General features: G+C 59.1%; 2 protein-coding genes and 1 non-coding gene across 8 annotated transcripts; 2 read left to right on the top strand and 1 right to left on the bottom strand.

The window, feature by feature from the left end:
- Positions 1–1,622: 1,622 nt before the first annotated feature.
- On the bottom strand, positions 1,623–1,694 carry TRNAE-UUC (transfer RNA glutamic acid (anticodon UUC)). Its single transcript has one exon. It is a non-coding gene; the product is annotated as a tRNA-Glu (tRNA).
- A 319-nt stretch (positions 1,695–2,013) lies between these two features.
- Positions 2,014–13,857, top strand: LOC135447856 (ras-related GTP-binding protein A). Its single transcript, XM_064712998.1, has 11 exons — positions 2,014–2,169; positions 2,226–2,354; positions 2,850–2,883; positions 4,742–4,841; positions 5,856–5,922; positions 6,494–6,716; positions 7,119–7,214; positions 7,958–8,080; positions 10,393–10,484; positions 11,253–11,368; positions 13,377–13,857. The coding sequence occupies exons 3-11, from the start codon at positions 2,857–2,859 to the stop codon at positions 13,472–13,474; spliced, it is 942 nt and encodes a 313-aa protein (XP_064569068.1). The 5' UTR covers positions 2,014–2,169; positions 2,226–2,354; positions 2,850–2,856; the 3' UTR covers positions 13,475–13,857.
- A 3,830-nt stretch (positions 13,858–17,687) lies between these two features.
- Positions 17,688–23,655, top strand: KLF8 (KLF transcription factor 8). 6 transcript variants are annotated; one of them, XM_064712993.1, is made up of 5 exons: positions 17,688–17,807; positions 20,702–21,248; positions 21,831–21,957; positions 22,061–22,194; positions 22,353–23,651. In XM_064712993.1, exons 1-5 carry the CDS (start codon positions 17,781–17,783, stop codon positions 22,532–22,534), a joined length of 1,017 nt encoding a protein of 338 aa, XP_064569063.1. In that variant the 5' UTR covers positions 17,688–17,780; the 3' UTR covers positions 22,535–23,651. The 6 variants fall into 6 exon arrangements, with proteins under 6 accessions (XP_064569063.1, XP_064569066.1, XP_064569064.1 ...); XM_064712996.1 differs by lacking the exon at positions 17,688–17,807 and adding an exon at positions 18,412–18,423; XM_064712994.1 differs by lacking the exon at positions 17,688–17,807 and adding an exon at positions 19,795–19,858.
- The last annotated feature ends 284 nt before the right edge of the window (positions 23,656–23,939 follow it).

Raw genomic sequence — 23,939 nt, 5'->3', positions numbered from 1 at the left:
TGGCACCGAGGGGAGACACAGGGTGATTGCACTGAGGGGGTGGCACTGAGGGGACACACGGGGTGATGGCACTGAGGGACACACGGGGTGATGGAACTGAGGGGAACACAGGGGATGGCTCTGAGGGGATGGCAAGGCTCAGAGGGGACACACAGGGTGATGGCACCGAGGGGAGACAGGGTGATGGCACTGAGGGGACACACAGGGTGATGGCACTGAGGGGGTGGCAATGAGGGGACACACGGGGTGATGGCTCAGGGGACACAGGGGCATGGCACTGAGGGGGATGACAGGGCTCAGAGGGGACACCCAAGGGAGTGATGGCACTGAGGGGACACACAGGGTGATGGCAATGAGGGGACACAGGGTGATGGCACTGAGGGGACACGCAGAGTGATGAGGCTGGAAGGGGACACCCCAAATGACTGATGGCTCTGAGAGGGATGGTGAGGCTCAGAGGGGACACCCAAGGTGATTGATGGCTCTGGGAGGGGACACTGTGAAAAAATGCCAATCACTTGCTTTTAAAATTTTAAAAGTTTCATAGTAATAACATAGTTATAAAAATAGCAATATAATTAGAGTAATAAAAATTTGGATATTTAGGATTTAGGACAATATGAGACAATAAAAACAAAGAGTTACAGACAGTCCAGGTACCTCTTTCTGGACAAAATAAGCCTGAAAAAGGACCCACATTAACAGAGGATTAACCCTTAAAAGCAATAACCTGTTGCATATTCCTACACCTCATACATGATGCATAAATTCCATTCAAACACAGGATTCTGTCTGGGCAGTGTCAGCTTCTTCCTCTGAACCCTGACAGCATCTTCAGTACTGAGCAAGGCAGGAAGAAGTTCGTTTCTTCTGATAATGAAGCAATAAATTCTTTTTCTCTGAAAGATTCAGGCATCCTGTGGCTGCTATCTCGCTGTGAGTCCTTTCTTTAAAAAAATTATCCTACATAGCATAGTTTCTATTTTAACATTATGCTATAACCTAAAACTATATTTAACACACTACTTAAGAAAATTAACACAGCATCACTTTCTAACATAACACATATAATATTCATTTTTAATATTTGGAAAAAGCCAATCATAAAATACTAATTTTTCACAGACACCCAAGGTGATGGCCCAGGATCTCTGGAAGCCAGGAAACCCCAGCAGATCTCTCCAGATCTCTGAGTCCACTGGTCTGGGGGAGCTCCCAGGAGTCCCTTCAGCAATAAACATGTATAAATCTATATGTCATGTGTGGATTTCTATATACATACCTTCAGCACAATCCTATTTGCCTTGAGGAAATCAGGGTGGTTTAAAACACACCGTGGGACACAAGCAGGAATTTTCTTGCTTGTGTTAGAGAAAAAGCCAATTAACAGCATGTTAATTAGCTGGGGCTCTGTGCTCCAATGTACTTGAAGTTTTAAATAGCTGTGAGGCTGAGTTTGCAGAGGCAAAGCGCTTCCTACGGCTTCAGGGGGCTCCTGGCGCCGAGAAACTTTGCTGCAGGGGTGCAAAAATCAAGTCCCGAAGGAGTTTTGAGGGAGAACGTGCGGAAAAATAGGAAAGGCGGGCAGGGTGTTTCCCGATCCGGCAGGGCAAAAGTGAAACTTCCCATACCGGGAGTCGAACCCGGGCCGCCTGGGTGAAAACCAGGAATCCTAACCGCTAGACCATATGGGAGGCGCTGAGATGCAGTGCACCCGTGCGCCTTAAAACGCTACTGCCCGCCCTGCTCGCTGCCATCAGTGGTTCCGCCGGGCGCTGCTCTGCCGTTCCATGGCAGACACCGGGAGTCACCGGGAATGCCCGGGACTCATCGGGACCCCCCAGTAAGCGCCCCCGCTGTGCCAGAGAGACGCTGCCCTCACCCAATATGGCGACCGGGACTTCGGCCGCCCCGCGCCCTCATCACGTGATACCGGGGGCGCGCGCGTGCGCGGGGCGCGCTCACGTGACCGGCGGCGGCCGCCGAGCGCTGGGTCCCGTGAGCGGGGCGGGGGGCGGGACGGGGGCGCCGCCACAGGCCCGGGCAGGGCCCCGCACCGGCACAGCCCCGGGCACCGCCTCCGGCCCGCCGAGCCCCGCACCCGGCACCGCCACAGCCCCGGGCACCGCCTGCGGCCCACACCGGGCACCGCACCGGGCACCGCCGAGCACCCGGCACCGCCACAGCCCCAGGCAGCGCCGGGCACCGCCTCCGGCCCGCCGAGCCCCGCACCGGGCACCGCCACAGGCCCGGGCAGCGCCGGGCACCACCTGCGGCCCGCCGAGCCCGACCTGCCGGGGCTCACACCGGCATCGTCCCCCAAGCCGGCCCCGAGCCGCCCATCGCCGCCGGAGGTACCGAGGCGCGGCCCGGCCCGGGGGGCGCGGGCATTGCGGGGAATCCCGGGGGAATCGCGGGGATGGGGCTGCGGGGAATCCCGGGGAAACGGAAGGACGTGCCGGGAGAAGGGGCTGCGGGGATCCTGAGGGAGGGAAGGGGCTGCGGGGATCCTGAGGGAAGGGGCTGTGGATGTCCAGAGGGAAGCGGCTGCGGAACGTGCCGGGAAGGGGCTGCGGAGGCGCTGCCGGCCCGGCCGCAGCCACCCCAGCCGGGCCGGGCGGTTTCGGGAGCGCCGGAGGTTTCCCGGCAGCAGCGGGAGTTCCCCATGGGCCGGAGCAGGGGGAGGGGAGCCGGGGCTGTGTCAGCGCTTCCCCAGTACCGGGGTGGGAGCGGCACAGGCATTGGCTTTGGGATTGGTGTCGGGATTGGGATCGGGATTGGCATTGGGATTGGCGAGCGGAGCATGTGTGTGTGAAAAGCAGCGATCCAAGGTGGGCTTCTCTCTGCAGGTGTGTGATGCCAAGCACAGCCATGAAGAAAAAGGTAAGGACGGGCAGGATGATCCTGGGTTTCCCTTTCCCATCTGCAAGCATGAGCACTGTTTGTTGGATCCATCCCTCAGCTGGGGCTCTGGTGTCTCTCAGGGTCAGTGCTCCATCCTCTGCTGGAGGTGCCAGGTGTTAAACCCGGCTTTAATCCTGGCCTGCATGGGCTGGGTTAACCCCGGCTTTAATCCTGGCCTGGATTCCTGCAGAGCCTTCCTGGCAGTTGCTGTTCCCCGGGTGCTGCTGGGGCTGTTGCAAAACCCTCTGCAAGACCCTGTGCTCAGGGAGGAGGATCTGCTCCCTCCCCTGTCCCTGCCACCCTCCCGAGGTGTCCCAGGAGCCTGAACCCCCTCGGGGCTCCGGGAGGATGAAATTTAACACGTGGGGAAGGAGCCGCAGCTCTGGGCATGGCAGGGGTGGGTGTATCCCTGCAGGAGCACGGCCAGAGCTCTTAAAGGAATATCTGGCTGCTGTTCCATGGGGAGGTGGGGTTGGGTTCCCTGCCTGGCTCTCCGTGCTGCTGTCTGACCCCTTTGCGAGGCCTCTGCAGCCTAAACTTTGGGAATTGGGGCTGGTTTGGGCCGTGCCTCAGACTGGGATCGAGTTTCTGCCTGCGATTTTGTGCTGGTGCTGTGAAATAAGAGCTTGGCTGTTCTCTGGGATCAGCTCAGGGGACAGGACAGGGCAGCATCTGGGGGCCCTCCCCAGCCCTCCTGGGTGTGGAACAGCCAGGAACCCTCCTTGTTGGCAACCCTGGAGCCTGTGGGCAGCTTCCCTGGGAATTGTGCCTTGCTTTGTGCCCAGCTCCTGCCCTGCTGCCCAGGGTGGGGGTGGCAGCTGGGCAGCCCTCCCTGGGCTGCTCTCCTGAAATCCCTCCTGGATGGCACACTGGCAGGGCTGCTGCCAGGAGCTGCATTTGGCTTTGTGACTGGAGCTTGTTTAACAGCTGGGGTTTGTGAGCAGGGCTGTGTTGGCTGCCGCTGATGGGTTTGTTTTGTTTAATTTTTATTTTTAGATCACAATGTAAAGCCTTGCCTGGTGTGACTGTCTCCCCTCATCCCCACCCCCAGCAGCATTCCCTGCTTTTTGGCTGCCTCTCCTTTCCCCTGAGCTCTGCAGGGATGAGACCTCATGGAGCCAAAAGTCTCCTCTGGAGGGGCATCACTGGAGCCATGAAGGGTCTCCCTTGCTCTGGGAATGCTGACCTGGGCTGTCTCATCTGCTTTTCCCCTTTTTCTGGTCTTCTAGCACCTGAAACTGGGCATTTCCCTGGTATTTGGGGAAAGGAAAACCAGTCAGGTTGTGGGAAGAGCAGTATTAGAAGGTCTGTAAGGACCCTCCCACCCCTGTCTGGTTAGGACAGAGCGTTTGGGGTGGAAAACCAGGAGCTGAGGGGTTGGTTTTGGTCTGGAGGGTTGAGACAAAGCTGTTCCTCATCTTTAAAGTCCTTTGGTGTCACCAAAGCCACCAGATGGGAGGGGCTGGGAATGGGGAGGCAGCTCCTGCTTTTCCCAGGTCCTGTCCACGTTTTGGGAGAAAAGTGTTAAAAGTGTTCAGTCTGACCAAGGAGAGCAGGGAGGTGGGGTGACCATGGCCCAGGGACCAAGGACAGCAGGGAGGTGGGGTGACCAAGGACAGCAGGGAGGTGGGGTGACCATGGCCCAGGGACCACCCAGGAGTGTTTGGGATGTCTGTCCTGCTCCCCACGTTCTCCTCTCTGCCTCTCCTGGTGCATTCCCAGCTGGGCTGTGCCAGTGCAGTGTCAGTGCCTTTGGCACTGAGCTGTCAGCCCGAGGGAGCTGGAGGGCACTCGGTGCTCTGTGGGAGCTCATTTTTCCTTCTCTCCCCGTGTGCAGGTGCTGCTGATGGGTAAGAGTGGGTCTGGCAAGACCAGCATGAGATCCATCATCTTTGCCAACTACATCGCCCGGGACACGCGGCGCCTGGGGGCCACGAGTAAGGAGCCGCCCCGTTCCCGCAGCTCCAGCCTCAGCACAGGGGTGGGGCCGCTCCCTGCAGCCATCCCCGGCTCCCTTGGGTGTGTCCTGCAGCTGCCACACCCGCTGGGAGCTTCGGGATCAGCCAGGGACAGGCAGGAAGGGGAGGGAAGGGAAAGGCAGCTGGGATCGGCTGGGCTGCTTGATTGTTCAACTTTTATCCTTAACTCCCTGTTTTGGGATCAGGAAGCGGCCTTTGCTGCTTTATTATTTAAATTTGATCCTTAACTCTTTATTTTTGGGATCAGGAAGCAGCTTTGGTGCAGCTCCACCTGTCAGAGCCTCCTGTGTGTTGGTGGAATGTTCCTGCTCCTGCAGGGATCTCCAGCACAGGGATCCTGCAGTGCCCCTGTGGTTCTGGCAGGATGATGCACTGGGTTTAATGAATGCCTTTCCTTCTTCCCTTTCCAAAGCCTTTGTTGGGAAAGAGCAAGAAGTGATTCCTCTGGGAGAGGTGGATGAGTGGTTGGGATCTGGTGCTTCTCACTGGGAGGGGCCTGTGTGGATTTCATGTCAAGGATTGGTGCAAATTTCCCCTTTGCCATGGATTTGGCCTCCTCCTGAAGTTTACATTCCCTGTGTTCCTGGTTTATTTTGTCAGGGATGGCTTCAAGCCCTGCACAGTCATTCCTACAATATCCCAGGGACCAGGGAATGTGGGAGTGAACAGGAACACTCACTGCACTTCTCAGGAGAGCAGTGGGCAGGGAGACCTGAGTTCTCTGGGAAATGGGATTTTGGTGAGATTTTACAAACTGGGGCTGCTTTGTGAGGGATGCCCATCCCTGGAAGTGTCCAGGGCCAGGCTGGATGGGGCTTGGAGCAGCCTGGGGTAGTGGAAGGTGCAGGGGCTGGAATGAGGGCTTTAATCCCCTCCAATTCCATGATTGGGGGCTGATTTCCAGGATTTCTGGCTGCCCAAGCTCTGCCCTGGCTGTGGTGCAGTCAGTGAGCTCCTGCTGTCTCTTTGCAGTTGATGTGGAGCATTCCCATGTCAGATTCCTGGGAAACCTGGTGTTGAACCTGTGGGACTGTGGAGGGTAGGTACTGATTGTTCCTTCCCAGCCTTTGGGGGAGGCTCTGGGGAATCAGGGGTGGAGCAGGGTGGATTCTCCTCCCCCTGGGATGAGGTGGTGCCAAGGAAATGCTCCTTCTGCTGTCCTGAGGTGCTGGAATTGCTCACTCCAGCTCCATCCAGGTGGGATTTGTGCACAGAGGCCATGCTGGAGGTTGATCCTGTGGCTCCTGGAAGCAGCTTTTGTCAAGGAATGCTGTCCCCTCCTCAGCTCCATGGCCTCTGGACCATCTCAGTCATGTTCAGCCAGAGTTAAAGAGATTTAACCCTGGGATTTAAGGCTGAGCTGATGCTTTGGGTCACGTTTCACCTGTTCTGCTGCTGTGGGCTTTCACAAAAGGCTCCTTAAAGCCAGCCTGGGGCCTGAAGCAGCAGCACATGAGGGAGCTTTGGTTTCCTGTGGGACTGGGGGTTGGTGCTCTCCCGGAGCCTCCGGCTGCCCTGGGAATGCCCAGGGCACACAGCTCCAGCCTGGCCCTCCTGCCAGGAGCAGCTTCCCACAAACTGCCCTAAGGAGTGTCCTGCTGTGCCCCCAGGCAGGACACCTTCATGGAGAACTACTTCACCAGCCAGAGGGACAACATCTTCCGCAACGTGGAGGTGCTCATCTACGTGTTCGACGTGGAGAGCAGGGAGCTGGAGAAGGACATGCACTACTACCAGTCCTGCCTGGAGGCCATCCTGCAGAACTCCCCTGATGCCAAGATCTTCTGCCTGGTGCACAAGATGGACTTGGTGCAGGAGGACCAGCGGGATCTGGTGAGGAGCTGGCATTGCCATGGAAATGCATCCCTTGTGGGTCACAGCTCCAAGGCAGCCCCTGGGGCTGTTCCTCAAAGGCTTTCTCACATCTCCTCAGAGCTTTTCCTGCCTTCTTTTAAAGTGTGTCATCCTAGAATCCACTGGAGAGCAGCAGTGCTGGTTTTTAGGGACAGGAAAAGCCTTTCCTGTCTGGTTCCAGAGCTCCCAGCACACCTTGGCTCCTTCCAACCCAAACAGTTTTGGGATTGTGCACCAAGACATCCCTGCTGCTCCCTGGGAGGGTTCCTGGCCACTCTCCCCTGCAGTGTCCCAGAGATGCATGTGAAACTCACCCCATAAATCCATACAGCAGCCACAGCACAGGCAGGAACATTTCACTCAACTCTCTTTGCCCCCCAGATTTTTAAGGAGCGTGAGGAGGACCTGAAGCGCCTCTCCCGGCCCTTGGAGTGTGTTTGTTTCAGAACTTCCATCTGGGATGAGACCCTTTACAAGGTTGGTGCAGCTCCCTCTCCACATCTGGGAGGATTCTTCCTCTTCCCACTGGGAGCAGGGCAGGAGGAGGATCCCTGGAGCTGCTGCTGCTGTGTTCAGCTCTGCAGCTGCTTCTGTAGGGGTGTCAGTGAAACCCAAATTAACCCTGGGTTTAATTAATTGATTTTAAAAAGTCAGGAGCATGTGGTAAATATTTGGTGCTTGGCAGACAGGCATCCAAACATCCCCCTGGCTCTGGAAGGGTGAGGTTGCCACTGCCCCACACCTGGGTCAGCAGCTGGGCAGGGAGGGGAGGCTGAGTGTGGATGAGCACAGATGTTGATCCCAGCATCCCCCAGCCCTCCTGGGTTTGTTCCTGGCCTGCTGGGATAAGGTGGAACTTTGTTTGGGTCAGGGATGAGCTGCCAAGTGTCCATCTGTGTGCTGACCTTGCTCAGGATTAAAAATCTCTGTGAACTTAAGTGGAGGAAGGAGACACAAACATTCCCAGCTTAAAGCAGGGATGATTTCAGTCTGTTCAGCAGCACTGCAGTTTCTGTGCCTGCTGGAGAAGAACTGGAGCCAGGGAAGGATCTCCTCAGGTCTGGGCTCCCTCTGGGGATTGGGTATGGAGGGTGGAGGAGCTTCTCAGCCTTGCCCAGGCTGTCAGCAGCCAGAAGTGCCAAAAATCCCTCTGGGAGCACCTTTCTCACAAGGGGCTGAGGAGAGGAGCTGGTGGGACCTTTGTGTGTCTCCCTGTGCAGGCCTGGTCCAGCATTGTCTACCAGCTGATCCCCAACGTGCAGCAGCTGGAGATGAACCTGAGGAACTTTGCTCAGATCATCGAGGCAGACGAGGTGCTGCTGTTTGAGAGAGCCACGTTCCTGGTGAGTTCCTGGATTCCCTGGGGGGAGCCTCCCTTTCCCTCCCTGTGCTCTGGAGCCGGGCTGGGAGAGCTGGGGGTGCTCACCTGGACAGGAGCAGCTCCAGGGAGAGCTCAGAGCCCTGCCAGGGCCTGAAGGGCTCCAGAGAGGGGCTGGGGACAAGGATGGAGGGACAGGACACAGGGAATGGCTCCCAGTGCCAGAGGGCAGGGATGGATGGGAGATTGGGAATTGGGAATTGTTCCCTGTGAGGGTGGGCAGGCCCTGGCACAGGTGCCCAGAGCAGCTGGGGCTGCCCCTGGATCCCTGGAAATGTCCAAGGTTGGCTGGAGCACCTTGGGATGGTGGGAGGTGTCCCTGCCCAAGGAATCATCAAATCCCTTCCTACCCAAACTTGGCTTTAAACTGAAAGGGAGTAGGTTTACATTAGGTATTGGGGAAAAAACTTCCCTGGCAGGGTGGGCAGGCCCTGGCAGAGGTGCCCACCCTGGATCCCTGGCAGTGCCCAAGGCCAGGCTGGGCACTGGGACAGTGGGAGGTGTCAGGTTGGACCTGAATGAGCTTTGAGGCCCTTCCAAGCCAAACCACTGTGGGATCCCATGGAGGCTGGGAGGTGGCAGCCCCAGTGAGGAGTGCCCTGATCCAGGCCTTGGGATCCTGTGGCCCATGGCACCATCCCAGAATCCCCCTGCAGCAGCTGAGCTGAGCTTTGGTTGGGGTTTCCTCCTGCAGGCTCTGGGAGTGTTTCATGTCCCCATTGTGGTGGGGCTGCTCTGAGAATCCCCCTCTGCACAGGGCAGGAACCTTTTGGAGCTTCAAACCAAACCTTTTCACTTCCTCCTGCTGGAGCGTTTGAGCTGGACCTGATTCCTTTTGGTTTTTGATGTTCTGCAAATCCAGAGCATGGATGGGGGGTCAGCCATGGGATTGTGGTGCTTTTCCAGGTCCTTGTGCTCCCAATCCCTCTGCAAAGATAAAACCACTCTTGGTGCTTGGCCATATTCCTGACTGCTGGGCTGGGCTCTTCACACTTTGCACCAAACTCTTGCTGAGCTGAAGGAAATACTTGAATTATTTGGAGTGTTTTCCTTGCTGGTGATTTGGAAATGATGGAGGGAATTTGGGAAAGGAGCCATGACTTTTTTTTTTTCCTCCTTAAACTATCAGAAACAAACACTTGCCATGCCTGGCAAGTTCTGCTTTTTGACCTTTTGGAGATAATGAATAGTTCCACCTTGGGGTGTGTGACAGTGTGATTGTTACAAGGACATTTTTAACTGAAAGAAATTATCTTTGCTTCAAAAATTGTGTGCTTAATTTAAGTGCAGTGGTGACTTCTTAAAAAACTCCTCCCTTTTTTTCATATACTTAAACATTCTCAGGACTCTCTTCTCTTGGAGGGAAATCTTCCTGTGAAAATCTCTTTGGGAGATCTTATTCTGAAATTGTGTTTAAATTGGAGTGGAAAAACCTCATCTGGGAAGTTTAGGAAGGAAATTGAACACTGGGAACTGCAAGTCTTGAATGTGGCTAAAACTGTGCTTGTGGGAATAATTGGGCAAGTTTAAAAAGTGATGGGTTTAAGGTGGTTAAGGGAAAAAAAGAGGGAAAAACCCTAAAACCTCTGATAAATGTGACTCCTTGAATAGAGCAGTTCAGATCCCTGTGCAAGGGCTCCTGATACATCCAGAGAGCTGATTTTGGGATTGTGAAGAGTTCAAAGCAGCTGGCCTAAGGTTTTGAAGAGATTGCTGTCAGCTCTGCTGTGGGGATGGAGCTGTGTGGGCAGGAAATGCAGCTCTCACTCCGTGTGGCTGAGCCATAAAGGGCTGGGGCCACCAGCTGGGAGGGAATGTTTGTGGAGATGTTTCCAGGGGTTCCTGAAGCCCTTCAGCCCCTCTGGGTGTTGGCATCCAGACTGGAGTGAGAGAGGGAATAGAGAAGGAATTCCCAAGGAAGCAGCTTTGAGCTGCCTTTGAGCTGCTTTTCTTGGGGAGGAGCAGCTTGATTTGCCTTTGGGATCATTGCCTGTGCAGGATGGGAGGGAAAATCCATCCCAGCCCGTTCCTGAGAGAGGTGATGGACACATTTTTTACTCTGTTCCCACCTGTTTTGGGAGCAAGATGTAAATTGCTGCTGAGGTGAAGCCCTCAGGGGACAGTGGTGTCACCTGGCAGGTCTGTGCCACAAGAATTTCTGTAAAACTCCCAAGATCAGTCAGCCAAAGGCACAGAGGGGTCCCCCCTGCTCCCCAGGCATTCCCAGAGCTGCTGTGGGAGGGCTGGGCTGGAATCCTGACTCCTGCCCCTCTCCAGGTGATCTCCCACTACCAGTGCAAGGAGCAGCGGGACGTGCACAGGTTTGAGAAGATCAGCAACATCATCAAACAGTTCAAGCTGAGCTGCAGGTGAGCTGCTCCCATCAGCACTGGGGACATCAGGGCTGTTCCAGCTCTCTCCAGAGAATCCCACTTTGACTCCTCAGCAGCTGGAACACAAATCATTTAAATGTTAATTTAACTCCTCCTTTGCTCGTGGTGGGAGAGCTTTGGTGCTGTTTTGTTCCAGGTCTCCTCCTCCTGGATCAAGGCAGGGGAATTGCAGGGCTGGAGTGATCAGAAGTGTTTCTCTTGGAATCTGGGAATGGAGAGCTCTGTTCCAACCCAGGCCCACAGGGCTGCCTGGGGAGGATGGGGCTTGCAGGCACTGTTTATCCCTGATTTCAGTGGAAAAATGGGAAACTTGGCTTTGCACAGCCCTCAGGCTCCACTGCCAGGTTAATTGTGAGGAGCTGGATAGAATGGAGAAGTTTCTGGGGGGTTACAGATGTTCAGATGTCTCCAGATATTCCCATTTTATGCTTATTTCTATCCAGAGTGTCCAGCTGGGAATGGCTGAGCCCTGGTATCCATGGGGAGCAGGCCTGGTCAGGGAGGTTGTGTCTGGAATTTCCTTCATTCAATGCACAAGCAGCTGATATTGTTCTCATTTGGCCCCAAACTGAGGAATTTGCCTTTAAAACCAAGCCCAGCCAAAGCCCTGCTGTAACCACACCTTGCCAAGTGGGAATTCCAGCTCCTCCTTGTTCCCAACAGCTCAGATCAGGGATTTTGGCCATGTGGGCACAAAAGCTCTTCATTCACTCTTTTTCTCCCCTTTATTTCCTTGTTTTTCAGTAAGCTGGCAGCTTCTTTCCAGAGCATGGAGGTCAGGAACTCCAACTTTGCTGCTTTCATTGACATCTTCACATCCAACACCTACGTGATGGTGGTCATGTCAGACCCCTCCATACGTAAGTCAGAGCCAAGAGAAACCTGCTTGGGACAAAAAAAAAACCCAGAAAAACCTCAAAAAATTTGTAATTAGTCCAGTTTAAACCGTGTTTCTCTTGGAAAATGAGTTTTTAATTACAGAACTGATGAAGAGAGAGGGGTTGAGTGTGAGGTGGTGGTGGCACAGCTGAGCTGTCACAGGGAGCCACCAAAGCAGACCTGGCTGAGCAGGTCGTGCCTAAAGCCTATTTTGGGCAGCTGGGAGCTGGCAGCCCCGGTGATTTTTGGGGAGGAAGCAGAGCTGGCTCATGTTTGGGTGTTGCTGGGCTCTCTTGGGTGGACAGGCTCTAATTTTAGCAGCCTCTGTTTATCCCAAGGAGGAGCTGCAGCAGTGCCAGCCCACAGCCCCTGGGAGCAGATCCCTGTTTACACAGCTCTTGGAATTCCTGCTGGGAGCTCAGGGGCTCCAGGGACACTGCCCAGCCCTCCCCAGGCCTGCTGCTGTGCTTTCCCTGCCTCCTCCTTGGGGAATTAGGGACCCTGGGGATCCCTGGGCATTGCTGGGCTGGGGAGCAGCTCTGGGAGGAGCAGCTTTTCCTCGTGTTCTGCTGGGATCAGCACCAGCCCTGACCATCCCACGTTCAATTTACCCAGACCATCCCACACTAAACTTTGCCCAGACCTTCCCACATTAAATTTTGCTCAGACCATTTCATGCTGAATTTTGCCCAGACCTTCCCATGCTTAATTTTTACCCATCCCACATGAAATTTCACCCAGATCTTCCCATGGTTTTTACTCATCCCACATGAAATTTTGCCCAGACCTTCCCATATTCAATTTTGCTCAGACCATTCCATGCTGAATTTTGCCCAAACCTTCCCATGCTTTTTACCCATCCCACATGAAATTTTGCCCAGACCTTCTCATATTAAGTTTTTCTCAGACCTTCCCATGCTTACTTTTTACCCATCCCAGATCAAATTTTGCCCAGACAATCCCAGTTCAAATTTTGCCCAGATCTTCCCCCTTTGAATTCTACCCAGACCATTCCATGCTGAATTTTGCCCACACCTTCCCATTGCTTTTTACCAATCCCACATGAAATTTCACCCAGATCTTCCCATGGTTTTTATCCATCCCACATGAAATTTTGCTCAGACCATTCCATACTGAATTTTGCCCAGACCTTCCCATGCTTAATTTTTACCCATCCCACATGAAATTTTGCCCAGACCATCCCATATTGAATTTTGCTCAGACCATCCCATATTAAATTTTGCTCAGACCATTCCATGCTGAATTTTGTCCACACCTTCCCATGCTTAATTTTTACCCATCCCACATGAAGTTTTGCCCAGACCATCCCATATTAAATTTTTCTTAGACCATTCCATACTGAATTTTGCCCAGACCTTCCCATATTCAATTTTGCTCAGACCATTCCATGCTGAATTTTGCCCAGACCTTCCCATGCTTTTTACCAGTCCCACATGAAATTTTGCCCAGACCTTCTCATATTAAGTTTTTCTCAGACCTTCCCATGCTTACTTTTTACCCATCCCAGATCAAATTTTGCCCAGATCTTCCCCCTTTGAATTCTACCCAGACCATTCCATGCTGAATTTTGCCCACACCTTCCCATTGCTTTTTACCAATCCCACATGAAATTTTGCCCAGACCTTCCCATTGCTTTTTACCAATCCCACATGAAATTTTGCCCAGACCTTCCCATTGCTTTTTACCAATCCCACATGAAATTTTGCCCAGACCTTCCCACATGAAATTTTGCCCAGGCCATCCCAGATCAAATTTTGCCCAGATCTTCCCCCATTGAATTCTGCCCAGACCCTCTCACATGAAATTTTTCCCTGCCCAAAGTCCCCGTGTGGATTTTGCCTGGCTCGGGAGCAGCAGGATGCACCCAGCCCTGCAGACAGAGCAGCTGGAGCCAGGCAGCCCTGAGGCCACGGTGACTCTCACCCTTTTTAACTTCTTTTTATCTCCCCCGTCCCTTTTCCGTCGCAGCTTCCGCGGCCACGCTGATCAACATCCGGAACGCCAGGAAACACTTTGAGAAGCTGGAGAGGGTGGATGGACCAAAGCACAGCCTGCTCATGCGCTGATCCCAGGCACCGGCGCTTTGGGGGGAGAAAAAACACACCGGGACTGCTTCTTTTTAGGAGAATCTAACACTGTCCATGTCTTTGTTGGGCTTTGAAATGAGTGTGCTGCTTGTTTTTTCTCCTCATCACGTTGGACACTAGAGCTGGGGGCTGGCCGGAGCCGCCGCGGCGCTTCCCGGATTCCCTGGCACGGCAGGTGGGGAAGGAAGGAGGCCGGAGGGTGCTGTGCCCGCTGGGGGTGTGGCAGAGCCCTCCGGGACGCGAGGCTGCCGGCTGATGGCATATTTACTGTTTCCTTGGATGGTTGCTAGAAAAAGTTTATAAATTTCTCCTCATCTTTGGTCATGGAAATAAATTTTTGCTACCAGGGATTTCAGATCTGAGAGCTTTGCAAAGTGGGTTTGCTTTCTCCCGAATCCCGGGGCAGCTTTGGGAGGCAGGAGCTGTAGGGGCTGGGTGGCTCCTTGTGTGGTTTTGGGGGGGATTTGGCTGAAAGCCACTCCAGAGTTTCACTGGGAATCGCTTTGGCAGCATCTCCCTCCCTTTATTCTCTCTTGCTGCATCAAATTACTGTGTAAAAATGGGTGTGGTGCCTCCGCGCCTGGCTCTTCCCTGCATCCCTGCCCACACACCCGCTGGGAGGGGACAAATCCTCCGGGGCGAGTCCGGGAGTGGCAGCGAGGAGAGAAAAGGGACGGAGAACCTGAGTCCAGGGGAGGGAAAGGAGCTAAAAGGGTTGGAGAACCTGAGTCCAGGGGAGAAATCCAACGGGACGAGTCCAGGAGTGGGAATGAGGAGATACAAGGGACAGAAAACCCGAGTCCAGGAGTGGGAATGAGATAAAAGGGTTGGAGAACCTGAGTCCAGGAGGGGGAATGAGGAGATAAAAGGGTTGGAGAACCTGAGTCCAGGGGAGAAATCCTCCGGGGCGAGTCCGGGAGTGGCAGCGAGGAGAGAAAAGGGATGGAGAACCTGAGTCCAGGGGAGAAATCCAACGGGACGAGTCCAGGAGTGGGAATGAGATAAAAGGGTTGGAGAACCTGAGTCCAGGGGAGAAATCCTCCAGGGCGAGTCCAGGAGTGGGAACGAGGAAATAAAAGGGACGGAGAACCTGAGTCCAGGGGAGGGAAAGGAGCTAAAAGGGACGGAGAACCTGAGTCCAGGAGGGAGAATGAGGAGATAGAAGGGTTGGAGAACCTGAGTCCAGGGGAGAAATCCAACGGGACGAGTCCAGGAGTGGGAATGAGGAGATACAAGAGACAGAAAACCCGAGTCCAGGAGTGGGAATGAGATAAAAGGGACGGAGAACCTGAGTCCAGGAGGGGGAATGAGGAGATAAAAGGGTTGGAGAACCTGAGTCCAGGGGAGAAATCCTCCAGGGCGAGTCCAGGAGTGGGAACGAGGAAATAAAAGGGACGGAGAACCTGAGTCCAGGGGAGGGAAAGGAGCTAAAAGGGACGGAGAACTTGAGTCCAGGAGGGGCAATGAGGAGATAAAAGGGCCAGAGAACCTGAGGGCTCCGCACAAGAGCTCGCAGCCCCGCTCCATCCTCCGGGAATCGCTCACCCGCGTCTCGCACCGCCCACCCGGCAGCTGCCGTGCCTCGGGCTGGGGGAGCTCCACGGGAATCGTCCCCGTGGGAGAGGAGCTGCTCCGAGGGAGCCCCTGGAGAGCTGTGAATGGCCGGCCAGGGGCAGAGGTTGTGCTCGCCGGGGTGCAGGTGTGGAATAGCTGGAGTGGGAATCGTGGAACAGCCCCGACACAGCCGCTGTTCCCCCTTGGAGCTGCCCCGTGCCTGGGAATGTCACAGCTTCCCAAGAGGGTGATGCGGAGCTGTGTTGGAGCCTCTGGAATATGCCATCCCACGGGCAAGGGCTTCAGGAGAGGCCGCGGTTCCAGGGGCTTTGGGCACCTGCTGGGAGCGGTGGGAACGCTGCTCATTGCCATGGTGACAGGAGTTGGGTTTCCTTTGGGAACAAACCACAGCGGCACATGGAAGTGGGATGATGTCAAAGGGGAGTGTGCAGTGAGGGCAGGTGACACAGAGCTGTGAGGGACAAATGGCCAGAGCTGTCAGGAGCCAAATCCTGGCCGGGCTGGAGCTCCTGGGACAGTGCCCCAGTGGGGTTGGAGTAAAGTTCTGCTGTTCTCCCACCCCAAATCCCTTTTCCTGAAGTGCACGGGTCTGGGGGCTCTGTGGGAATCAGCCTGGTCCTTTTGCTGTGGCCGAGGTGCCGCTGTGCACAAACACGGGTGGCTGTGTCGCAGCACCTGCCCTGCCTGCTCCCTGGCACCGAGGTGTGTCCTTTGTCCCTTCCCAAAGCAGATCCCAGGCCTTTTTGGGAGCCTGGGGTTGGTAGCTGCTCTGGCCCCTTCCATCCTGAGCAGGGAGATTTGGGAAATTAGGCTCATCACCATCTTCCCACTTTCTCTGGCAGCTCCTGCCCTCAGAAAAAAAAATATTGATGCCTGCTCCAGGTGTTTCTCCCACAAACATCCCAAACCTGCATGAGGTGGCCGTGATCCAGCCTTTTCCTGCAGCACTTGACCTTGTAATGAGGAGAAACTCGATGCCATGTGTCACGGAGATCCTGAATAAATCCCCCCCTGGCCCAGTTCCTTTCCCTGGGAGCTGCTCTGGGGCCCGGGGTGAGTTCCCAGGACAGGCTGTGCACTGGAGATTATTCCAGATTTTTTGACCATTTCTTTCTTGCCTTGGAGCATGGGTGGCTCCAGTGGGGTCAGCCCCAGGCTGTTTCCCCCAGGATGAGCTGTGTAGGGTCAATAATTCCTGAGGGTCTCCCTGGGGATGGTGCCACTTGTTTTTCCTCTTTAGTGGCACAGAATTGTCCCCAGGAGCTGCTGAGGGGGTGGACATGGGGCTGTGGTGGCCACACTCTGCTCTCCAGCTGGAACTAGCTCCTCCAACACTTCCAGGGGTCACAGAGTCCCCAGAGTCACCCTGGGGTGAACTGTGCCTTGTGGGCACCTCGTGAGGAGCATCCACACCATTCCCTGCCCCTGCTGCCCAAATCCATCCCTGGGGAGCCGGAGAGGGGCCCTGGGGGAAACCCCTGCCCTGCTCCCCCTTTTCTTCTGTGCTTTTTGGGAGGTCACCTGTGCCTGCTGCTGGTCCTCCAGCTCGGTGACATTGGGCTGGGGGTGCTGTGGGTGCAGGGCCCCAAAAGCTCCCCAGGGGAGGGTGGCTGAGGGAGAGTCCCCACCTGAGCCTGTCCTGGTGTTTCCTGAGGAGGGAAAAGGGTCTTTTTGCCAAAACAAGGTTGGTTTGGTGCTGGTTGTGTATGGTAGAAGTGGGGGGTGTCACAGGGGTCCCTCCTCACCCCTGGATGAGCTCTGTGTGTGCCAAGGTCACCCCCTTGGTGGCCATGACTGCTCCTGGAGCCACCCCTGGCAGGGACATTGTGGGTAGACCTGGCTGAGTCCCCATTACCCAGGATTTCCCATCCCTGGGGATGAGCTGGGGCAGGGCTGGGGGTGAGAGTCCTGAATTTGGGGGGGTTATGGGGTGATTAACCCAGCCTGGCAAACTCAGAGCAGGGTGGGGACATCTCAAGGCTGGGGACACCCAGGGCTGGGGACACAGCGCTGGGAGCAGCCAGGTCCCCTTGGGACGAGGGCTGGAAAACCAGTGGGGTTCAGGGAGCGTGGGGGTGGATTCCCACCGGCAGTTCCCCCCCAGACACCCCCAGGAAGGGGCCAGGGGACCCCCAGACCCCCCCAGGGCTGCAGCCCCTGGAGAGGCTCCCCCAGCTCTGCCAGGACCCCGCCACCCTGGGAGAGCCCCCGGGGTGCTGAGGGGGTGCCCCACATACCTGGGGGCTCACCTGTGTGTGGGGGGCAGTGCAGGCAGCGCCCCCAGGGCACCCGTGGGTGTTGGGTTTGGGGGTGCTCCAGCGCCTGTGGGTGGAGGTGCACAGAACCCCAAACCCCCAATGTGGGAGGGGTCTCTGCTCCCCTTCATCAGTGCCAGGAGCTCCCCCGGGCTGAGCCCTCCAGCACCGCCCACCCCCGATTTTGGGGTGCACTCCGTGTGGGGGGGTGGGAGCAAGTTGGGGTCCACCCCCCCTCCCCCAAATCCTGCGCGTTCCCATGGCAACGCCGGATGCGAGGGGAGCCGCCCATTGGCTGCCGATGATGTCATCTCAAGGGCGGGGCACCCCCACCCCAAAAAAAAGAGGGTGGGGGAGGGGAGCTCCGCCCCACGCGGCCCCTCCCCGCCCGTGGGGGCCCCACCCCGCCCCACCCGGCACCGCCCCGGGGGCAGCGGCGGCGGCGGCGGCCGGGGATGCGCTCGGAGGAGGCGCGGGGGCCGGTGCGTGGGGCCGGGGGCGCGGGGGGCGCGCGTGGGGGGCGTGGGGGGGCCGGGGGAGGGGGGGATGGGAGCGCGGGGTCGGGCGGGGGGAGGGGACACGGGAGGGAGGGGAGGGGAGGGAGGGATGGAGGGGGAGGGCCCCGCCCCCCGCGCCCCTCAGGCCTCCCCTCCCCCCTCGCCCCTCACGCGGGGGTCGCGCGTGGGGTGCCCCCCCCCACCATGCTCCGCGCGCGCTTCCGGGCAGGGCGCCCCCCCGCGGCCGGGAGGTCACAGCGGCCCCGCCCTGCCCTCCCCTCCCACGCCCTTTGCTCTTAAAGGGACAGGCCCCGCTCGGGCTCCGGCCCCCCCCGTGCCCCCCGCGCCCCTCACCCCACGGGGGTCCCCGCTCCGTGTCCCCTCCGTGCTCACCCCCCCGTGTCCCCAGCGGCCGCCGGCGGAGGGTGGAGCGCGGAGGAAATTCCACGGGGGGGTGTGGCGGCGGCGGCGGGGTGTGACCCCCCCACGCCCACGGGTGGGGGACACGCAGCGGGGGGAGGGGGTGGGGACGCTGAGGGGACAAAGCGGTGTGGGAGGGGGCTGTGGAGGGCGCTTTCCCACGCTCACCCCCCCGGCCAAGGTCACCCGAAATGCCTCCTTAAGCTGTTTAGGGCTAAAAACGGGGGGAGCACCAATTATTCCCTTGGAGTGGCGGACACAAAGTGCTGGGAGGGTGCACAGCACGCCCCGATATGTGGGTTTGTGGGGGCGCCCCCGAGCCCCCACCTCGCCCCCCTGGCTGACTTTGGGGTGCACCGGGCTGAGGACGGAGGAATTCAGTTCACCCCTAAAGGGCGGGAGGGGTGAACTGAGTTCCAGCAGTGCTGGAATTTGGGGTGCAACGAGCAAGCACCCCCCCCCGCCCACTCCGCTGCTCCATCCCGCACCCCCCACCCCCGCGGGGCTTTGGGGTGCAAGGGACCCCCAAATTTGGGTAAGGGAGGGTCCCCAGGGGAGGACGGGGTGTCCCTTTTGCACCCCCCCTCAATGACCCTGTTTGTGGGGACCCTCCTGGTGTGAGGGGCCGCTCCTGGGGGGACACTGAGGTCCCCAGGCGCGGGGGGCAGTTGTGTGTCTGTCTGGGGGGGTCCCCTGGTGTGTTTTTGGGGGGTCTGGCCAGAGGGGGTGCTTCGAGGACCTGGGGATGTGTTGCAGGGGATCCCTGACTGAGCGTGGGGTGTTTGACGGGTGTCTCTCTTTTTTGGGGGGTGTTTTGGGGGTCCCTGGATTTGAGGGGGGGGTCTATGGGGGTCCTTACCTGAGAGTGGAGGTTTTTGGGGGCGCTGGTAGTTTGTGAGGGTGTGAGTGGGATGTTTTGGGGGTCCTTGACTGGTTATGGTGGGGGTCCCTGGCTGAGTGTTTGTGCTGGGGGAGGGTCGCCCCAATATGTGGGTCCTGGGGGGTGTCAGTCTCTGTTTGGGGCTGTTTGGGGGTTTACGGTTTATTTGGAGGGGGCTCTGAGCGCCAGGGGGTCCCCAGGTGACGAGGAGGGTTCTGGGGAGGAGGGGGATGTGTCTGGCTCTTTTTGCGGTGTGTTTGGGGGGCTCCCGGCTGTCCCTGGGGTTGATTCGTGGGGGGCTCTGTTTGGGGGTTCCGTGGCTCTGTGCCTCTGTTGGGGGGATCCCTGCCCTGAGTGTGGAGGCGCTTTGAGGGAACCCGGTTTTATGGGGACGGTGAATTCGGGGTTCGCTGTGTGAGCGGGGGCTCCGTGCCGGTGCCGAGGGGATTCAGTGCCGGTGCTTTGGGCTCGGTGCCGGTATCGGGAGGGTTCGGTTCCTTGGGTTCGGTGCCGGTTCCGGGTACCCTGTGCCGGTGCCGGGGGTTCATTGCCGGTATCGGGAGGGTTCGGTGCCGGTGCCTGGGCTCGGTGCCGGTGCCGCGCTGTAGCCGCCGCCCCCCCCGGGCGGGGCCGGGCCGTGTGCGCGGGGCGCGGCGCTGGGTGTGGCGGGGCGGGGCCGCCGCGCGAGGCCGGTGCGTGGGGGCTCCGCGGGCGGGGACGGTCCCTGCGTGGGCAGGTACGTGCGGGGGGCCGGGGGCAGCGCCGGGGGGTCCCGGGGCAGCGCGGGGGGTGACGGGGAGCTCGTTGGGCCGGGGGTTCCCTCGTACCGCTCGTCCCCACGCGTGCCCCGGGACTCAGCGCGGGGTGCGGTGGGGCCGGGGGTCCCTGCCGTCTCTCGCTCGTGTCGCGGTCCCGCGGGGGCGCAGCGCCGGCCGTGCCGCGGGTGGGGCCGTGCCCGGTGCCTCCCGCGGGGGCCGGGCCGGGCCCTTTAAGAAGCTCCACCCGCGGCCGAGCCCAGGTGGAGCCGCGGGGCCGTTCGCACCTCGGGCGGCGCGGCCCGGGAGATGGTGCTGCGGGCGGCGGGGGGGAGCTGCGGCCGCGGCGGACACGCGTGGGAGCCCCGCGGGTCAGTCCGTGAGTGACCCCGGGCGGGGGCGCGCGGGCCGGGGGGGCGCGGCCCCTTTAAGGCGCGGGGGGAAGGAGCGGGGCGGGGCCGCCACCGCCCCGCGCGCGGGACACGCCCCCGCCACGCCCCGCCCGCGGGGGGGCGGGCCCGGACCGGCACAAAGGCGCGGGCGGGGGGGCGGGGCCTGCGGTTCCCGCCCTCGGCGCGCGCGGCCGCCGCCGTGAGGGGCCGGGCGGGTCCGTGAGGGACGGGCGGGCCCGGCCCCGCCTCAGGGCACGGGCGGGCCCCGCCATGCCCGGCCCGGCGACCCCCGGGTGGCCCCACGCCCCGCCGGAGCCGCCCCGAGGCGCCGCCCCGGTCGGTTGGTTGGTGAGAGCCCGTTAAAAAAACCCCTTCGCCCCCGCCCCGTGCCTCAGTTTCCCTGGCTCCTCACGGACTGCGGGTCTCTTGCAGGGCCAGGGGAAGGCGACGCCCGCCATGAGCTCGTCGGCGCTGCTGGCTGAGGGCCCCCTCGACCCTCCGGTGCTGCTGGCCGACATCAAGACGGAGCCCCCCGAGGAGCTGCTGGCCAGCGACTGCAGCCAGCCCCAGGCCGAGCCCGTCGATCTCTCCCTCAATAAATCCAAGGTGGCTCCGGCCTCGGCCCCACCGCCACCGCCTTCCACCTCGGTCCAGTCTTCCCCCATGCTCGTGGCTCCCCCGGTTCCCGCTCCCAGCACCGTGTCCATCCCGCCCTCCGGTCTCAGCTCCACCTCGGCCATCCCGGCTGTCCTCTCGCCCGGCTCCATCCTGGCCTCCACGCAGGGCAGCGGCGGGCAGCAGATCCTCCACGTCATCCACACCATCCCCTCCGTCAACCTGCCCAGCAAGATGGGCAACCTGCAGACCATCCCCGTGGTGGTGCAGTCCCTCCCCGTCGTCTACACCACCGTGCCCACGGACGGCGTCACCGCCATTACCGTGCCCCTCATCGGGGGGGACGGCAAGAACGCTGGGTCTGGTAAGGGCACCTGGGGGGAATGCTGGAATCTGGGGGGTGGAGGGTGTCTGTCCTGCCTCGAGGGGGATCTCATTTTTCACCGTGGAGTGTCCCCTGCCACTGCAGTGTGCCACTTTCATACAAAGCCTCTCAGCCCCCAGCCTGTGCCCCCCAGGGGACATGGGGAGGGCAGGGACACACAGGGCATGGCACTGCCTGTTCTCCACCCATCCTGTTGCTGGCAGCCTGCCCTGCCCTTCCCACTGGCTGCCTCCTGCCAGCAGCTCTGGTTTCAGGTCAGCTGCTCTCTGTGCCCCCCACAATCCCCTTTCCCAGGACATTGCCAGCTTCCCACCTTATCCAGGGTGGGGGACCTGGATCTGCCCTGCTCTGGGCAGGAGCAGGCAGCCAAAAGTGGTGCCCCCAAGTTGTTTCCTCCCTTTAGGGGTTCTCCATCAACCCAGTTGGATTTTTATTCTCTGTAGGGACAGGCTGTGCCAGGATCACTGCAGGAGCAAGGGGAAGGCTGCACCCTGATGTAGAGTAGGTGCTTTGGGGAAGTGTCTGTTCTGTGCTTACCCCTCACCTCTCTGTGCCCTAAAGCTTTTCTTTCCCGGACCCCTCCAGTGAAAATGGACCCTGGCTCTGTGTACCCCATGGACATGAACAGCGACAGCGAGGACAGCGCCTCCGAGAGCGGCCCAGCGCCCTTCCAGGACCTGCCGAGAGAGTGAGTGTCCTCCTGCGTGTGCCTCCCCGCCCTTTATCCCCCTGAGCCCCCTGAGCCCCCGTGGGCTGCAGGGCCGTGGCTCCAGCTCTCCCTGCTCCCGCAGGCCGGCGGCGCGGGGGCCCAGGGCCGATTCCCCGGACCTGAAGAAGCGGCGCATCCACCAGTGCGACTTCGAGGGCTGCAATAAGGTCTACACCAAAAGCTCCCACCTCAAAGCCCACCGGAGGATACACACAGGTAGGGCTGGGATTGGTGTCCCTGCGTTCCCTATGGGATGGTGCTGTGGCCCTTTGGGGGTGCTGGGTGGAAGTGCAGAGGGATTCCCCGTTGGGAATCTCTGTGAGGGCTCTGGGGGCCCGTTGTTGTGGCTGACCCCTCGGTGCTCCCCTGCGCAGGCGAGAAGCCCTACAAGTGCACGTGGGAAGGCTGCACCTGGAAGTTCGCCCGCTCGGACGAGCTCACCCGGCACTTCCGCAAGCACACGGGCATCAAACCCTTCCGCTGCTCGGACTGCGACCGCAGCTTCTCCCGCTCCGACCACCTGGCCCTGCACCGCCGGCGGCACGTCATGATGTGAGCGGTGCCCGCCGCGCTGGGAGCCGGCAGCGCCTCCCTCCCTCCATCCTCCACACCCCGCGGCTCCGGCGGGGCGGGGACTGCGGAGCGCCGGGGCCGGGCCGTGCCCGCTGCAGGAGCCCCGCCAGCACGGCACGGCACGGGACGGCAAACAATGGATTCTGGACTGCTGCCCCTTCTCTCTTGTCCCCAGCTGTTTTTATTCCTGGGTTTGTCCTCGCCTGGAGGCTCCTTGACTCCTCACCTGGAATTCACCCAGCAGCTGCCTCTGGCTCTTCAGCCTCCTGCCCGTTGTTGTCCCCCCTCCGTGTGCTCCCTGTCCCCTGCCACTCCCTGGGAGCCGTGGCAAGGACGGGGGCAGGGAGTGATGGGTGGAGGAGCTGATGGCCATTCCTGCTCCATCCCCAGGCTGTCCCAGCAGGAGAAGGGACATCACCTCTCTGTGTGTCCCTCAGCACGTGCTGGGCTTCACGGGAAGTGCTGGGTGTGCAGAGAGCCAGGAGGAAAAGAGGAATCAAGAAAGGGGGAAACAACCCAACAGTGACCCACAAACAAGACCATCAGCACCACACAAACGGAAACTTTGTGGAACATGGAACTTTTCTTTTATGGAATTCTACAAGGGGGTGGGACAGGGTGGGGGGGGGGACGAGGGCCAGCAGCTCTCGGGTTTTTTGGAAGACTCTGGGCCACTTGAAGTGTTTCTAAGTTAAACCAGCGGCTGTGGCCACACGCTTTGCTTTTTAATAATGGTTTTTGAGGAGTGTTTCTTCATCCCCCACCCCAGCCAACCCCGCTGGTTGCTGGGAGGGTTTCAGGATTTGGGGTTGGATGCTCTGAGCTGTTGGGTGGTGGGGACCATGACACCTCCCATGCTCAGCTCCCAGACTCCCTCTGAGCTGTGCTTTGCCCTGGCTGTGTGGGGATGGGGGAACTGGTGTGAGGAAAGGCTGGGGGAGGGCACTTCAGGGACCTGTGGCCCCTGGAAACAACTCACAGCTGCTTGGCAAAGTGCTTTTCCTCAGCTTGCCATCCACCAGCCAGGTGTGCCCTGGGCAGAGCTTGTCCCTGGCCTGAGGTGGTCCCTGATGCCATGGCCTGAGGGAGAGTCTGGCTGGGGACAGGTGAAGTGCTGGCACTGCCCCTGGCACAGGTGAAGTGCTGGCACTGCCCCTGGCACAGCCACCCACCCTGCAGGGCTGGGCTGCAGAGCTGCCAGCTGGGGAATGCCTGTTCAAACCTATTGATGGCTAGAGACACTGTAGGGATAGCATGGATTGGCCTGGTTGGGGTGGGGATGTCACCTCCCACAGGGGACAGGGACAAGGCAGAGCTGTTCAAGGCACTCTGTGTGCAGAGGATGGACCAAGGGAGTCCCAGTGCCCTGAGCTGGACGAGCAGGAATG

This window comes from Zonotrichia leucophrys, chromosome 4A, assembly GCF_028769735.1.
Source record: "Zonotrichia leucophrys gambelii isolate GWCS_2022_RI chromosome 4A, RI_Zleu_2.0, whole genome shotgun sequence".
In the NCBI taxonomy this organism is placed as follows: domain Eukaryota; kingdom Metazoa; phylum Chordata; class Aves; order Passeriformes; family Passerellidae; genus Zonotrichia; species Zonotrichia leucophrys.
Note: the sequence above shows the minus strand (reverse complement) of the source record. Positions and strands in the feature narration are given on the sequence as shown.

Excerpts from the sequence above, each read along its gene's own strand:
- LOC135447856 (XM_064712998.1), top strand. The coding sequence starts at position 2,857 with ATGCCAAGCACAGCCATGAAGAAAAAG. Across the intron at positions 2,884-4,741 it reads GCACAGCCATGAAGAAAAAG|GTGCTGCTGATGGGTAAGAG; the intron begins GTAAGGACGGGC and ends CCCCGTGTGCAG. Across the intron at positions 11,369-13,376 it reads CATGTCAGACCCCTCCATAC|CTTCCGCGGCCACGCTGATC; the intron begins GTAAGTCAGAGC and ends TTTCCGTCGCAG.
- KLF8 (XM_064712991.1), top strand. The coding sequence starts at position 20,540 with ATGCCCGGCCCGGCGACCCCCGGGTGGCCCCACGCCCCGCCGGAGCCG. Across the intron at positions 21,249-21,830 it reads CGGCAAGAACGCTGGGTCTG|CTTTTCTTTCCCGGACCCCT; the intron begins GTAAGGGCACCT and ends TGTGCCCTAAAG. Across the intron at positions 21,958-22,060 it reads TTCCAGGACCTGCCGAGAGA|GCCGGCGGCGCGGGGGCCCA; the intron begins GTGAGTGTCCTC and ends CTGCTCCCGCAG.